Source organism: Mauremys mutica, chromosome 1 (assembly GCF_020497125.1).
Source record: "Mauremys mutica isolate MM-2020 ecotype Southern chromosome 1, ASM2049712v1, whole genome shotgun sequence".
NCBI lineage: Eukaryota > Metazoa > Chordata > Testudines > Geoemydidae > Mauremys > Mauremys mutica.
Genome location: NC_059072.1, coordinates 316,425,663 through 316,442,155, shown reverse-complemented (window position 1 = coordinate 316,442,155; position 16,493 = coordinate 316,425,663). Strand labels below are relative to the sequence as shown.

The 16,493-nt window shown below is 49.5% G+C and overlaps 1 protein-coding gene across 1 annotated transcript in view; it reads left to right on the top strand.

Annotated features, from left to right (window-relative positions):
• Window positions 1-16,493, top strand: part of BRCA2 (BRCA2 DNA repair associated) — an 83,098-nt gene that overhangs the window by 53,819 nt on the left and 12,786 nt on the right. Inside the window, exons 21-24 of the mRNA XM_045016348.1 lie at window positions 309-430; window positions 11,107-11,308; window positions 12,231-12,397; window positions 12,489-12,627. Coding sequence (XP_044872283.1) covers window positions 309-430; window positions 11,107-11,308; window positions 12,231-12,397; window positions 12,489-12,627 — 630 coding nt within the window. The remainder of the gene's footprint in view (window positions 1-308; window positions 431-11,106; window positions 11,309-12,230; window positions 12,398-12,488; window positions 12,628-16,493) is intronic.

Here is a 16,493-nt window from a genome sequence, read left to right as displayed (position 1 = left end):
ACCTAATATTTTATCCCTCTTATATGGCAAAGATGACTTTCCCTTTTAATAGATATTTTCTGTCTCTGTGTCCAGTGATTCTACAGTGAGCTTATACCACATTCTACTATGTGAAATCCAAGTGAATAGTAGACTTTCTGCCACTTGTATTACTAAAAAAAGTGAATTCTTGTATATAGACTCAGCCTGATACTTTCATTCAGAGACACTTTGGCCACTCTAACGACCTTTCTACATCACATTTTTTAATTGTTTTTTTTTATTTAGATTGTAGCAGTTGGATGTAACATTAACATTTTTTAAAACAGACAAACCTCAAAGAAGAGCACTGAGATCGCGCGCACTCACCAGACAGCAGATTCATACTTTGCAAGATGGTGCAGAGCTTTATGAAGCAATTCAGAATGCATCTGATCCTGGTTGTATGGAGGTAATTATTAATTGTGAATATTACCCTCAAATACATGTGGAATCTCCATTGTTTTTATTCAATAGTAGTTTCTGCTGGATTCAAGGACATGCTATGACCTTAAATTAGTATTGCCTTCTTGTGAGATGTTCTGCAATGTGCTGATCATTAAATAAGAATTCAGATTAAAATAATTTTAAAAGATTGCATGACGGATTCAAATGTTCCTTTTCCTTCCAGACCAGAGTATTACGGTTGCAGCCCCCTGGCAATTCACTGTGCTTATCCCAGCAGGTCTGACTTTTAGTCCAGCACCTGCAGTTCTGCTCTCAGTGACAGCATTTGCCAGTGACCAGCCAGCTTTTACAAAGCCCAGTATATTTATTTTGGACAAAAGCATTATAGTGGAAACATGTAATAAAACAATAAATAGTCTATGTGCATGCTAAGTTTATCAGGTGTCAGCCATCTTCCATGTGGTGACCCCAGTGTTTTCAAAGTCCTTCAAATCCTTCCATCAGGGTTTTGCCCTCTTGGTTACAGTCTCTTGTAAGGTTGTGGATTAAGTGAGGGATCTCTGAGTCAATTCAGACTGACACTTTATTACAATTTGGGGGCTTGTTCCTGAGGGCTCATGAAACAGTTATAACTAGTCAGTGCCCTTTTCCCTAGGGGGAAAAGCTTTAAAGATTTGGTATCTACATAATTGGCAGTGGGACTCTGCATTAATCAATCCCTATCCCTGTAATTCCATAGGAAACACATACAGGGAACCAGGAACATAAAGATACACACATAAAACTTATTAATACAAAGGTCTATGAATATTATGTGTCCATAGCATTTGGCATATCTCAGTGTAATAGTCTTTGAAGTTTTCCATGTTCTTCTTCGAGTGATTGCTCCTATCCATTCCATTGTAGGTGTGCGCGCCGCGCGTGCACGGCTCTTCGGAACATTTTTAGCCTAGCAACTCCGGCGGGCCGGCTGGCGCCCCCTGGAGTGGCGCCGCCATGGCGGCGCATATATACCCCAGCCGGCCCGTCCGCTCCTCAGTTCCTTCTTTCCGCCCGTGACGGCTAGTAGGAACAGTGGAGTGATCTGCTTTCCTCCACAGCTTAGCGTTCTCCGTTAGTTAGTGTATATAGTTATTATAGTTGTTAAGTCTTCTTAATAGTTCTATAGTTAGTGTTACAATAGTAATTAGGGAATTAGAGGGGTTAGCCCTCTTCTTCCGCCCCGGTGCGGGCTTATGCCCGGACCGGCGGGTTTCAAGCCCTGCGCGGCTTGCCAGCGGTCTATGCCGGTGAGTGACCCGCACGACTCCTGCCTCCGCTGTCTTGGAGAGTCGCACCGGTCGGACAAGTGCCCCATCTGCGTCGCTTTCAGGCCTCGCACGAGGAAGGAGCGGGACTCACGCTTAAAACAACTCCTCATGGAGTCGGCACTCCAACCGCCGGCACCGGCACCGACGGCGCCAAAGACTGCCTCAGGTAGCGGCGCGCCAACCGCTCCCAGCCGCCCCGGTACCGATGCACCTCGGCACCCGGCACCGAAGACCCGGCACCGCTCCCCCTCCCCGGGGAAGAAGCGCAAAGTGCCGAAAACGGTCTCGGAGAAGCACAAGAGACCGTTAGCCCAGCCGCCTCCGACTGTAACGGTGCAGGCTGAGGCTGTGCACAAAACGTGCACCGTGCCGTCGACTCCGGCGCCGCAAGGCCCGTCGAGTCCGGCACCGCCCAGCTCCCCGGTACCTACCGAGGAGGAGCTGAGGCTGCCGTCCACGCCCGAGGCGTTCGCGACGGCAAGACACTTGATTGACCTTACCGCTGATGCAAGCGCTCAGCTGCCGTTGCCACCGGTGCGGACTCTCAAATCTATGGGGAAGCCGCTTATGATGCGCCCCCCGTCCCCGGCCGACCGGGCTGATCGCAGCACCGCCGCCAGATCTCGATCCCGGTCTCGGTCACGGCATCGATCTCCGCCGCACCGGGCACGACGATCCACGTCGAGACGACACTCACCGTCCCCTCGCCGGTCGCAGTCCCGGTACCGCTCCCAGTCGCGGTACCGGTCGCACTCCCGACGACGTTCCAAATCCCGGTCGCCCAGTCGCCGGCACCGCACCAGGTCCGGCTCCAGGCACCGCGACAGGCGTCGAGAGTCACGAAGCCGCTCCAGGCGCCGCCGCACGCGGTCCAGATCCGCATCCCGGCACCGTCGGTCGAGCTCCCGGCACCGTCGCTCGCGCTCCCGACGCCGCAGGTCGAGCTCCCGGGGCCGCCGGTCGAGCTCCCGGGCCTGAAGGTCAACCTCCCGAGGCCGAAGGTCGAGCTCCCGGCACCGCCGGTCGACCTCCCAGCACCGAGCCACGCGCAGGTCCCGTTCGCCGGCTACACCACATGACGACCGGCACCGCCCGCCGGCACCGCGGGGGCACTTCACTCCGGCACCGGACGTCCGCCCGGCCACCGCGTCGGCCCCCCCCTGGCCATCAAGAGAGCCCTCAGTCGCGTCCCCTGAGGGCAGCGCCATTGACTTCCGGGCGGGGTCCCTCCCACCAGAGCATGGACCTCAGCAATGGGGATTTTGGGTGCCTTGGGCCGAACACGAACTGGGTCCTCCCCTTCCGCCGCGACAGCCAGGCTCGGTGCGGTCGGTACCGGTAGCCACGGTCAGCAGGCCGCCTCCGTCCCCCACCCCACAGGCTGCCGCCCACGGCACGCACTTGGGCCATGAAACGCGGGCACCTATTCCCGCAGACACTGAGCAGGCACCGGAAGAAGTGCTACCCGGTCCTTCCTCATCCTCCTCCCCCGATGAGGCGGTCGCAGGGGCGGCACCGTCGGAACCTCCGCCACTTGACATCAAGGCACACCAGGACCTTCTCAGAAGGGTAGCTAAGGCCATCAACCTACCCGTGGAAGAAGTCCAGGAGGTGGATGACCCCATCACAGACGTGGTGGGAGCGGAGGCCCCCGTGAGGGTGGCACTCCCCTTCATCCGGACAATTCAAAAGAACAATGCCGCTATCTGGCAGTCGCCCTCCTCCGTCCCGCCTACGGCACGCGGAGTTGAGAGAAAGTATTCGGTCCCCCCGAGGGGGTACGAATACCTTTATGTTCACCCGGCTCCGGACTCTCTCGTTGTCCATTCTGTCAATGACCGGGAGCGACACGGACAGCCCGCCGCTGCGCCAAAGTCGAAAGAGTCCAAGCGCATGGACTTGTTAGGCCGGAAAATTTACTCAGCGGGCGGACTCCAACTCCGCATCGCCAACCAAATGGCTCTGCTCTCAAGATACACATTCAACATCTTGGGCTGCCTAGAGAAATTTACAGAGCTCACCCCGCAGGATTCCCGCCGAGAATTCTCGGCGCTGCTGGAGGAAGGAAAGCTGGCTTCCCGTACCTTGATTAAGGCAGCGGTAGATGCAGCGGACTCGGGTGCCAGGACCATAGCATCGGGGGTAACCATGCGTCGCATTGCATGGCTTCAGTCCTCTACTCTGCCGCCGGAGGTCCAATATACGCTCCAGGACCTTCCTTTTGAGACGCAGGGTCTGTTCTCAGAAAAAACTGATACTCGCATTCAGACCCTAAAGGACGGCAGAGTGGCGATCCGCACATTAGGGATGCACACGCCGGCCACCCAGAGGCGATCCTTCCGGCGTCAACCTTATCGGCCCTATCAGTTTAACAGACCTCGTCCGGCTAACAATCGGCGCTCAGCCCCCTTCCGCCGCAGACCATCGGGCGGGCGGCGTAACCAAGCCCAGGGACCGTCCAAGGCCCCTCAAGGCCCAAAGACGCCCTTTTGATGGGACGCCCGAGGGCCGCCAACCTCTCTCCAATCAGGATCCACCCCTTCTGTTTTCCGATCGCCTTTCCCACTTCCTCCAGGCGTGGTCATCTGTGACATCAGACAGCTGGGTCCTCAGCACTGTCCAATACGGCTACCGCCTACAGTTCATCTCGCCCCCTCCCTCCCACCCACCCTCCCTGTCCCTCTTCAGGGACCCCTCTCACGAGCAAGTCCTCTTACAGGAGGTCCAGTCTCTGTTGAGCGTGGGTGCCATCGAGGAGGTGCCTCCCAGCAGGCGGGGCAGGGGATTCTATTCCAGATACTTCCTCATCCCCAAGGCGAAAGGAGGCCTTCGTCCCATCTTAGACCTCCGGGAGCTCAACAGATACCTGTGCAAGCTCAAGTTTCGAATGGTAACCTTGGGGTCCATTATCCCTTCCTTGGATCCTGGAGACTGGTTTGCTGCCCTCGACATGAGGGATGCCTACTTTCATGTGGCAATCTACCCCCCCCACAGACGCTTCCTGCGCTTCATGGTAAACGGAGCTCATTACCAGTTCACGGTGCTCCCCTTCGGCCTCTCCACCGCGCCGAGGGTATTCACCAAGTGCATGGCGGTCGTCGCCGCAGCCCTCCGCCGTCGTCGCATCCACGTCTACCCATATCTCGACGACTGGCTTATTCGGGGCCGCTCCCGCGAGCTGGTGGCGCATCAGGTGACCGAGATTCTACATCTGTTCCGGTCTCTCGGCCTGCTGGTCAATACCGAGAAGTCCCTCTTAGTTCCAGCGCAAAGAGTGGAGTTTATAGGAGCGGTCCTCGACTCCAATCTGGCCAGAGCGTGCCTCCCTCGCACTCGGCACGAGACGTTGGCCTCCCTCGTTCGGGCACTGCAGGCCTTTCCGACGACGACGGTACGATCCTGCCTCCGCCTCCTGGGGCACATGGCAGCGGCCACATTTGTAACCGCACACGCCAGGCTGCGACTTCGCCCATTCCAAATGTGGCTGGCGTCGGTGTACCGCCCTCATCGCGATCCCCTAGACATGGTGGTAACGGTGGCAAGGCCCGCTCTCCAGACGCTCACCTGGTGGCTGGACCCGGAAACGGTCTGCGAGGGAGTTCCGTTCCGCCCGCCTCGTCCGTCGATCACCCTGACGACGGACGCCTCGGCACTCGGCTGGGGAGCTCACGTAGGAGACCGTCACACCCAGGGTCTCTGGTCACCCCAGGAGCTCTCCCTCCATATCAACGTCCGGGAGCTGAGAGCCATCCGCTTAGCTTGTCTCGCCTTTCGGGCTCATCTGCAGAACCGCTGCGTAGCGGTCTACACGGACAACACCACAGCCATGTTTTATGTCAACAAACAGGGCGGAGCACGGTCCTCCCCACTTTGCAACGAGGCATTGCTCCTCTGGGACTTCTGTGTAGCCCACTCGATTCGCCTCGAAGCGTTTTTTCTGCCGGGAGCGCAGAACACGTTGGCCGACCGCCTGAGCAGGTCCTTCGCCTCTCACGAGTGGTCCCTTCGCCCAGATGTCGCTTATTCCATCTTCCAGAGGTGGGGCTTTCCCCAGATAGACCTCTTTGCTTCACGGACCAACCGCAAATGCCACAGGTTCTGCTCCTTCCAAGGTCAAGCTCCAGGCTCCCTCTCGGATGCGTTTCTCCTGTCATGGACAGAGCCTCTTCTCTACGCGTTCCCTCCGTTTCCGCTCGTCCACCGAGTGTTGCTCAAGATCCGGAGAGACAGCGCCCGCATCATACTTGTCGCTCCGGCCTGGCCGAGGCAGCACTGGTATACCCTGCTGCTCGAGCTGTCGGTTCGGGAACCCATTCCCCTTCCGCTGTGGCCGGACCTCATAACCCAGGACCTCGGCAGGCTTCGTCACCCGAACCTGCAATCGCTGCATCTTACAGCTTGGTTCCTGAGTGGTTAACCGGCGCAGAGAGAGATTGCTCCGCGGCGGTGCAGCAAGTGCTGCTCGAAAGCAGGAAGCCTTCAACGCGAACTACTTACCTCGCCAAGTGGAAACGCTTTGCCCTCTGGTGCGACCAGAGAGGTATCAACCCTTTCTCGGCCCCCATCCAGACTGTCCTCGACTACCTTTGGTACCTCAAAGGTCAAGGTCTTGCAATCTCGTCCCTCAGAGTGCACTTGGCAGCGCTGTCAGCATTTCGACCAGCTATAGGAGGTCGTTCTATCTTCTCCAACCCGATGGTATCAAGATTCCTTAAAGGGTTAGACCGTCTCTACCCGCAGGTGCGTCCTCCTGCTCCGACATGGGATCTGAACCTCGTCCTCGCCCAGCTCATGGGCCCACCTTTCGAGCCCCTCGCTACGTGCTCTCTTCTCCACCTTACCTGGAAGGTGGCCTTCCTCGTGGCAATCACATCCGCCAGACGGGTCTCAGAGCTCCGCGCCCTGACGGCGGGTCCCCCGTATACCGTCTTTCACGGGGACAAGGTGCAGCTCCGACCACACCCGGCCTTCCTCCCCAAGGTGGTGTCGGCCTTCCATCTCAACCAGGAGATCTTCCTCCCGGTCTTCTTCCCGAAGCCGCATGCCTCGCCTCGGGAACAACAGCTGCATACCCTCGACGTCCGCAGAGCTCTCGCGTTCTATATCGACCGCACGAAGCCCTTTCGGCGTTCGACCCAGCTGTTCGTGGCAATAGCCGACCACATGAAAGGCGAGCCAGTTTCCTCGCAGCGGATTTCTTCCTGGGTGACGTCCTGCATCAGAGCGTGTTACGAGCTTGCTCGCGTACCCCCGTGCCGACTCACCGCACACTCGACGAGGGCACACGCCTCATCGGCCGCTTTCCTGGCCCATGTCCCCATCCAGGACATCTGTAGAGCGGCCACCTGGTCTTCTGTCCACACCTTCGCCTCCCACTACTACGCGTTGGTGCAACAATCTCGAGACGACGCAGCCTTCGGCTCTGCGGTATTACACTCCGCCACGTCTCATTCCGACCCCACCGCCTAAGGTAAGGCTTGGGAATCACCTACAATGGAATGGATAGGAGCAATCACTCGAAGAAGAAAAGACGGTTACTCACCTGTAGTAACTGGTGTTCTTCGAGATGTGTTGCTCCTATCCATTCCAGACCCGCCCTCCTTCCCCACTGTCGGAATAGCCGGCAAGAAGGAACTGAGGAGCGGACGGGCCGGCTGGGGTATATATGCGCCGCCATGGCGGCGCCACTCCAGGGGGCGCCAGCCGGCCCGCCGGAGTTGCTAGGCTAAAAATGTTCCGAAGAGCCGTGCACGCGCGGCGCGCACACCTACAATGGAATGGATAGGAGCAACACATCTCGAAGAACACCAGTTACTACAGGTGAGTAACCGTCTTTTTCCAAGGTCTCACATCTGTCAACATCTCATTTAAAGGGATGAGTAACAATACAAGAGGGGATGGAGGAACTGAGTCACACATTCTTTCTTAAAAATAAATCAGAAGTTTCCCAGTTCTCCACAAAAACTAACATATTAATAAAAATAAATATAAAAGATGTTTATTGAATTTAATAAATATTTTACTAGTGGATTTATAAGGTGTGAAAAGAGCTGAACAGAAATTTTTTGACTAAACAGTTTCATCAGAAAATGCCAGTTTGTCACACTCAAATTTTCTTCTGAAAATGAGTCAGGTCCAGCTAACTTTCACTCAGTCACAGGCACATTTCCAGAGATACCCTTCCTGCTAGGGTTCTAACGGAACCCAACTAGGTCCACCATGCAGTCTGCTCATGGGCCAGGGACCTCAGGTTTTTAGGGTCCCTGGCTTCCAACATTTCTGCTTCAGAGCTAGGAGCCTGGCAGCCTTGGAGGTCCTGGGAGCCCTGGCTCAAGCTTGCATCCGAAGAAGTGGGTATTCACCCACGAAAGCTCATGCTGCAAAACGTCTGTTAGTCTATAAGGTGCCACAGGATTCTTTGCTGCTTTTACTGGCTCAAGCTGTGGCTCTGAGTTGAGGCTCTCAGCTCTGCAGTCTGTTCATATTTTGGCCTTACTGTTTAGTGGCGGGAAGCAGTGAAACTGACATGAATCATGTCAAGTTCACTGGCAGCTGCTGCGGATTGGGGAGCATGTTGTTTCAAAAACACTGTGTTTCAGTGTCTCCCAAACACACTTTTTTTGAATCTGCCTGTTTCATGAGAAAATTTGTAATATTTGGTTTCAGTTTGAATGAATCTGAAACCAAATTTCAAAATACTGAAATTCCGTATGAATGGAAAATTCCAATTTTTGGTCAGCTCTTCTCTGGAGTTAAGTGTCCAACTGTGAATGGTGAAATTTTACAAATCTGTAAATATATGGCTCTACAAAATTATTTCCATAATTTTTTTTATTATTTATTATTAGGGCTGTCGATTAATCACAGTTAACTCACATGATTAATTCAAAAAAAGTAATCGTGATTTAAAAAATTAATCATGATTAATTGCACTGTTAAACAATAGAATACCAATTGACATTTATTAAATATTTTTGGATGTTTTTCTACATTTTCAAATATATTGATTCAGTTGCAACAGAGAATACAAAGTGTACAGTGCTTTATATTATTTTTTATTACAAATATTTGCACTGTAAAAATGATAGAAGAAATAGTATTTTTCAATTCACCTCATACAAGTATCTTTATCATGAAAGTGCAACTTATAAATGTAGGGTTTTTTGTTACATAACTGCACTCAAAAACAAAACAATGTAAAACGTGAGAGCCTACAAGTCCACTCAGTCCTACTTCTCGTTCAGCCAACCATTAAGAGAAACAAGTTTGTTTATGTTTACGGGAGATAATACTGCCCACTTCTTAATTACAGTGTCACCTGAAAGTGAGAACAGGCGTTCGCATGGCACTGTTGTAGCTGACGTCACAAGCTATTTACATGCCAGATGCACTAAAGATTCATATGCCTCTTCATGCTTCAGCCATTGTTCCAAAGGACATGCTTCCATGCTGATGAGGCTCATTTAAAAAAATGTGTTAATTAAATTTGTGACTGAACTCCTTGGGGGAGAATTGTATGTCTCCTTCTCTGTTTTACCCTCATTCTGCCATATATTTCATGTTATAGCAGTCTTGGATGATGACCCAGCACATGTTCATTTTACGAACACTTTCACTGCAAATATGACAAAATTCAAAGAAGACACCAATGTGAAATTTCTAAAGATAGCTACAGCACTCGATGGAAGATTTAAGAATCTGAAGTGCTTTCCAAAATCTGAGAGGGATGAGGTGTAGAGCATGCTTTCAGAAGTCTTAAAAGAGCAACACTCCGATGCGGAAACTACAGAACCTATACCACCAAAAAAAAAATCAACCTTCTGCTGGTGGCATCTGACTCAGATGATGAAAATGAACATGCGTTGGTCCACATTGCTTTGGATCATTATCAAGCAGAACCCATCATCAGCATGGACGCATGTCCTCTGGAATGGCGGTTGAAGCATCAAAGGACATATGAATCTTTAGAGCATCTGGCATGTAAATATCTTGGGACAGCGGCTACAACAGTGCCATGCAAATGTTTGTTCTCACTTTCAGGTGACATTGTAAACAAGAAGCGGGCAGCATTATCTTCTTCTGCAAATGTAAACAAACTTGTTTGAGCGATTGACTGAACTAGAAGTGGGATTGATTGGACTTGTAGTCTAAACTCTAAAGTTTTCTATTGTTTTATTTTTGAATGCATGTTTTTTTGTACATAATTCTACATTTGTAGGTTCAACTTTCATGATAAAGAGATTACGCTACAGTACTTGTACTAGGTGAATTGAAATATACTGTTTCTTTTGTTTTTACAGTGCAAATATTTGTATTAAAATAAATATAAAGTGAGCACTGTACACTTTGTATTCTGTGTTGTAATTGAAATAAATATATTTGAAAATGTAGAAAGCATCCAAAAAATTTAAATAAATGGTCTTCTATTATTAACAGCTCAATTAATCGTGATTAATTTTTATAATCACCCAATTAATCACAATTGATTTTTTTTAAACCACTTGACAGCCCTACTTATTAGTAGTATCTAAATAATTTTTCTACTTGAGTGAATATTTACCAAATATTTGTGGTGCAGTGACAATTGGTGCTTCTCACCATGCTTGTGTTTCCCTTCCCCATGTAATTATAACAAGACCTCTATAAGAACCTGGTACATACAAAAATCACTAAAGTAACTGAGCAGCAGTTTGAGAGAGATTCAACAAACAAATCTATGCTTTCAATACAACCAGCTCAGCAAACAATGTAATTAAAGTTAATGTTTGTAGTTTTATGCCCTTATCCTATTTTATGTTTGTGCAAAAGAAATTGATCTAGGTTTGCTTTCTACTAAAGTAAACAAATCTAAACAAACCCATGATGTGACCCTCAAAACTCATGTACTTTTCACCTAAGTGATTGCTGTCTTTGCTCCCAATCTTCCTCCTTTTCCAGCTCCAACCTGTGTTTGCCATTTCTCCCAATCTTAATTCAAGCACAGACACTTAGTGACATGCTAAGTAGTGAGTAGTCCCATTGTGTCTATTATAAAGCAGAGTACATGCCTAAGCATTTATAGGATCGGGGCTTTTGACTGTAATAAGATAATAGAGTCTGTGACTTTGACTTTGTCAATGTTTTGTAAAATGTATGTATTTATGATGCTGTACAATGCTTATTATTTGCATTCCAGTAATACCTAGAGGGCCTAACCAAGATCGGGGCCCCTTTGTGTTTATAATATATAATAATACTTCTGAAATCCTGTTGTGTTATTAATGAAATGAAAATTAATCTTGTATATTTAGAGAAGACTTTCTCAATCTATGACAGACTTTTTTACTGATAGACACATAAAGCTGAGTGGGTTTGCCCTTTGTGGTTACAGGGATGTCTTAGTGAAGAGCAGTTAAAAGCCTTGAATACTCACAGACAGATGTTGAATGATAAGAAGCAAGCTCAGATACAAGCAGAATTCAAGAAGGCTATAGAGTCTGCTGAACGGGAGGAACATGGTTTCTCCAAAAGGGATGTGTCTACTGTATGGAAGTTACGTGTTGTGGATTACAGAAAACAAGAAAAAGATAAAGGTTAGTACTGAAAAATGTAAACAACTTCAATTTTCACCATAATAGGCCAATTTAAGCACTTGGGATGGGGTGGAGATTAAAGATTAATAATCAAGGCATGGTCCAACACCTAAAGAAATACCTTGCCTCAGTTTTTAATAGGGGTACTGAAGAGTTTAGGTAGTGGCAGCGTGGCTAATGGGAATGAGGATATGGAAGTAGAAATTACCACATCAGAGGTGGAAGTCAAATTTAGCAGCTTAATGGGACTAAAGGAGGGGGCCCAGATAATCTCCATCTAAGAATATTAAACGAACTGGCACGTGGTCAGGCTTGACAAAACCCTGGCTGGGATGATTTAATTGGGGATTGGTCCTGCTTTGAGCAGGGGTTTGGACTAGATCAATGCTTCTCAAAGCCGGTCCGCCACTTGTTCAGGGAAAGCCCCTGGCGGTCCAGGCCGGTTTGTTTACTTGCTGCGTCCGCAGGTTCGGCCGATCGCACCTCCCACTGGCTGAGGTTCGCCGCTCCAGGCCAATGGGGGCTGCGGGAAGGGTGGCTAGCACATCCCTCGGCCCGCAACGCTTCCCACAGCCCCCATTGCCCTGGGAAGGTGAACCGCAGCCAGTGGGAGCCGCGATCGGCTGAACCTGTGGACGCGGCAGGTAAACAAACCGGCCTGGACTGCCAGGGGCTTTCCCTGAACAAGTGGTGGACCGGCTTTGAGAAGGTTAGGGGTCTATTACAGTAGTGGGTAGGCGAGGTTCGTTGGCCAGCAATGTGCAGGAGGACAGACTAGATTATCATGATGGCCCCTTCTGACCTTAAAATCTATGAGTCTATAAATTCAACAGAGTTACACCAAGGATGAATTTTTAAGTTGAATTTTTTTGAGGCCTCCATGTTACTGCATACTAATATGTTTTCTAATCTTACATTTCAGCCATTATATTGACTATATGGCGTCCATTATTAGATGTATGTTCCCTGTTAAAAGAAGGTGGTAGGTACAGAATATACCAGCTAGTAGCTTCGCAATCCAAAGGCAAATCAGACACTGTTAATGTACAGTTAACATCCACAAACAAAACTCAGTACCTGCAACTACAGGTAAAAACTTTTAACTGTAAATATATGTATAACAGCATAAACAATTTATATAAGCTTGATGGCATAAATATTTAAAGTTCTATTTCTTCAGGCTTCGCAAGAGGTGCTGTTGCAGATTTATATTCCAAGGAAGGCTCTGCCGTTCAGCATGTTGTTGGATCCATCTTTTCAACCAGCCTGTGCTGAAGTGGATTTAGTGGGATTTATAGTTTCTGTTAGCAAGAGAACAGGTATATTGTGCATTGTTTCCAAGTTTTTTCATGTTTAAACAGATCATATTAAAAATCTAACAACTTTCCAAGCTGATCTTGGTATTGTATCTAATAAGGTAATAATTGGAGATATACCAATCTCCTAGAACTGGAAGGGACCTTGAAAGGTCATTGAGTCCAGCCCCCTGCCTTCACTAGCAGGACCAATTTTTGCCCCAGCTCCCTAAGTGGCCTCCTCAAGGATTGAACTCACAACCCTGGGTTTAGCAGGCCAATGCTCAAACCACTGAGCTATCCCTCCCCCCTCTGCAGGTTTATAACTGTCTAATGTTTAGGTTAGACAGCCAAACCATAGAATCATAGAAATGTAGGGCTGGAAGGGACCTTGAGAGGTCGTCAAGTCCAGCCACCTCTGCTGAGGAAAGACCAAGTAAATTTAGACCATTCCTGACTAGTGTTTGTCCAACCTGTTTTTAAAGGCCTCCAATTGTGAGGATTCCATAAAATCCCTTGGAAGCCTATTCCCTTACCCTTATAGGCTATACCAGGGGTCAGCAACCTTTGGCACGTGGCTTTCCAGGGTAAGTACCCTGGTGGGCCGGGCTGGTTTGTTTATCTGCCGCATCCGCAGGTTCGGCCGATCGCGGCTCCCACTGGCTGTGGTTTGCTGTCCCAGGCCAATAGGGGCTGCGGGAAGCGGCGCGGGCTGAGGGATGTGCTGGCTGCCACTTCCTGCTGCCCCCATTGGCCTGGAGCAGCTCGATGTGCCATGCTAGCACAGGTAACAATAGCAGAGCTTAGCTGTGCCATGTATAAACCCTTCTGAAACTACTGGGTATGTGCTGAGAACATAGCCACCAGTTTCAGGTGGGTTTGTACTCAGCATGGCTTAGCCATGTCTCTGCTACCACCACTAGGGCTACTGAAACTACACTACTATTTAAACTCTCACTAGCTCGATGAGTGCTAGCATGATTATCTGTATGCGAACAGGGAATTCACACCCTACCTTATCGTGTAGATATAGTCATAGCTAGAAAGTTTTTATTTATATCTAACTTACATCTCCCTTACTGCAGATTTAAGCCCATTATTTCTTGTCCTACCTTCAGTGGACATGAAAGACGATTGGTCATATCCTCTTTGTAATAGCCCTTAATGTATTTGAAGACTGTTGTCGGTTCCCTTCCCCCCCCCCCCCCAATCTTCTTTTCTCAAGATTAAACAGGCCCAGATTAACCTTTCCTCATAGGTCAGGTTTTCTAAATCTTCTATTGTTTTTGTTGCTCTACTCTGGAGTCTCTAATTTGCCCACATCTTTCCTAAAGCGTGGCGCCCAAAACTGGACACAGTTACTCCAGCTGAGGTCTTGCCAATTCTGAGTAAAGCAGGACAGTTATCTCTTGTCTCTTACATACGGCTCTCCTGTTAATACACCATGGAATTATATTAGCCTTTTTCGCAGCTGCATCACATTGTTGCCTCGTATTCCATTTGTGATCCACTATAACCGCCACATCCTTTTCAGTCTTATGCCACCTAGCCATTTATTTCCCATTGTGTACTTGTGCATTTGAGTTTTCCTTCTTGAATGAAGTACTTGTCTTTACTGAATTTAATTTTGTTGATCTCAGACCAATTCTATAATTTTTCAAGGTTGTTTTGAATTCCAATCCTGTTCTTCAAAGTGCTTGCAACCTCTCTCAGCTTGGTATCATCTGCAAATTTTATAAGCATACTCTCCACTCCATTATCCAAGTCATTAATGAAAATATTTAGTAAGTACTGACCCCTCTATGACCCCACTAGATAAGTCCTCCCAGTTTGGCAGTGAACCATTGATAACTACTATTTTGAGTATGGTCTTTAAACCAGTTGTGCAACCGCCTTACAGTAATTTCATCTAGATCACAGTTCCCTAGTTTGCTTTTGAGAATGTCAGGTGGGACTGTCAAAAGCCTTACTAAAATCGAGATATATCAGCTTCCTCCCTATTCACTAGGCCAGTAACCCTGTCAAAGAAAGACATTAAGTTCGTTTGGTATGATTTGTTCTTGTTATTCCTTATAACCCTGTTATCCTCTAAGTCCTTACAAATTGATTGTGTAATAATTTGTTCCAGTATCTTTTCCAGTATCCAAGTTAGGCTGACTGGTCTATAATTCTCCAGATCCTCTTTTTTCAAGATAGGTACTATGTTTGCCCTTCTCTGTTCCTCTGGGACTTCGCCTGTCCTCCAGGAGTTCTCAAAGATAATTGCTAATTAATACTTCAGCTAGTTCCTTAAGTACCCTATGATGAATTTCATCAGGCACTGGCAACTTGAATACATGTAACTTATCTAAATATTCTTCTTCGAGTACTTGCTCATATCGATTCCATTCTAGGTGTGTGTGCGCCCACATGCATGGTCATCAGAGAATTTTGCCTTAGCGGTATCATTAGCGTCAGCTGTCACGCCCCCTTGAGTGTTGTGCTCATGCGTTGGTATATCAGGCATTGCCGGCCCTACACCCTCTCAGTTCCTTCTTACCACCTGTGGTGGATAGTCGGAGTGCCTTTCCTTGCATAGTAAGGGCTAGTGGTTTCATCTCTTCTGAGTTCAAGCTTAGGGACTTGTAAGTAGTTAACGTTAAGTGTAGTTAGAAGTTAGAGTCCCAGCAGGGACTTCACCCCAGGAAGGGCATGCCCTGTCTCTGAGGTTTAAGCTCTGACGGACTATAACAGGCCTATGCCTGTAAGTGACCCCCACAGCAGCTGCCTCAAGTGCTTGGGGGAATCACATGTGAAGGACAAGTGTCATATTTGTAAACATTTTCGACCCAGGACTCAGAGTGTGGGATATTCATTTGAGGGCTCTCTTCATGGAGGCTGCCCTCCGTCCAGCTTCCAAGCCGTCCTGCCAAGACTCAACTCCTAGTGCCTCAGTGTGCAGCACACCCCTGGCACTGGGCTCTACCCAGAACCACTCCCCATCGCCTGTGCCCAGAAAGAAAACTAAGAAACATGGTTCTCCAGCACTGGGCAGGAAAGGCCATGGGGCATCGGGCAAAGGACTCAGTTCGGGGTGCCTGGGAATTCCGGAGCCACATGGACGTGCCTCCCCAGTCGGGGCCCTGAACCCCTTAAAGAATCCACCGCCAACTCCCGGGAGCGGTAGGAGACCCAACATCGACTCATTCCCAAGCTCCCCTGGCACCAAGGGAGCAGAGGCCTCGGCCCACGCCGCAGGCACCACAGGAAGCGGCAAAGGCTCCCTCCGAGGGCAAGCCAGCTGCTAAGACCCCACCAGGGGGCAGTGGAGCACTGCTGATTCCCCAAGCCAAGGCAGTACTCTCCATCTCTGCGCCGCAGATCTCCAGCATTGCAGCCCAGATCCTCTGGGGCTCACCCTTGGTCACCAGCACAGTGTTCGTGGTCCCCGCCATCTTGACGTGGATCATCTGGGGGAGGCACCAGTCTCTGTGCTACCAGCACTGTTCATCTTCTCTGCACAGATCTCTGTTGTTTACCCCATGGGAGTCCTCCCCATCTTGATACCAATTCTCCCTCTCCCCACACCAGTCCCCCCGACACTGGCACCGATCCTCCCACTCCAAGCACCGGTCTCAGGTGGTGACAGTCAGCAGGCAGACACAGACGTTGACGGCCCCACCATGGTCACTGGTAGGGGATTCCCCTGGCATGGAAGAGCAGTTTAGCCCCTCACTGAGACTCCACTGGCACAACTGGGCACCTGAGGCCGCATCGACGTCTACGGCGCTGCCTTGGTCAGTGGCCTCCCCAGTGGCCTTATTGAAGTGCATGGGCCACGCTGGTGATGACGATGCCCCCTTCACTCTGCTCATCTGCCACCACCTCAGAACAACAGTTAACTGCACCAG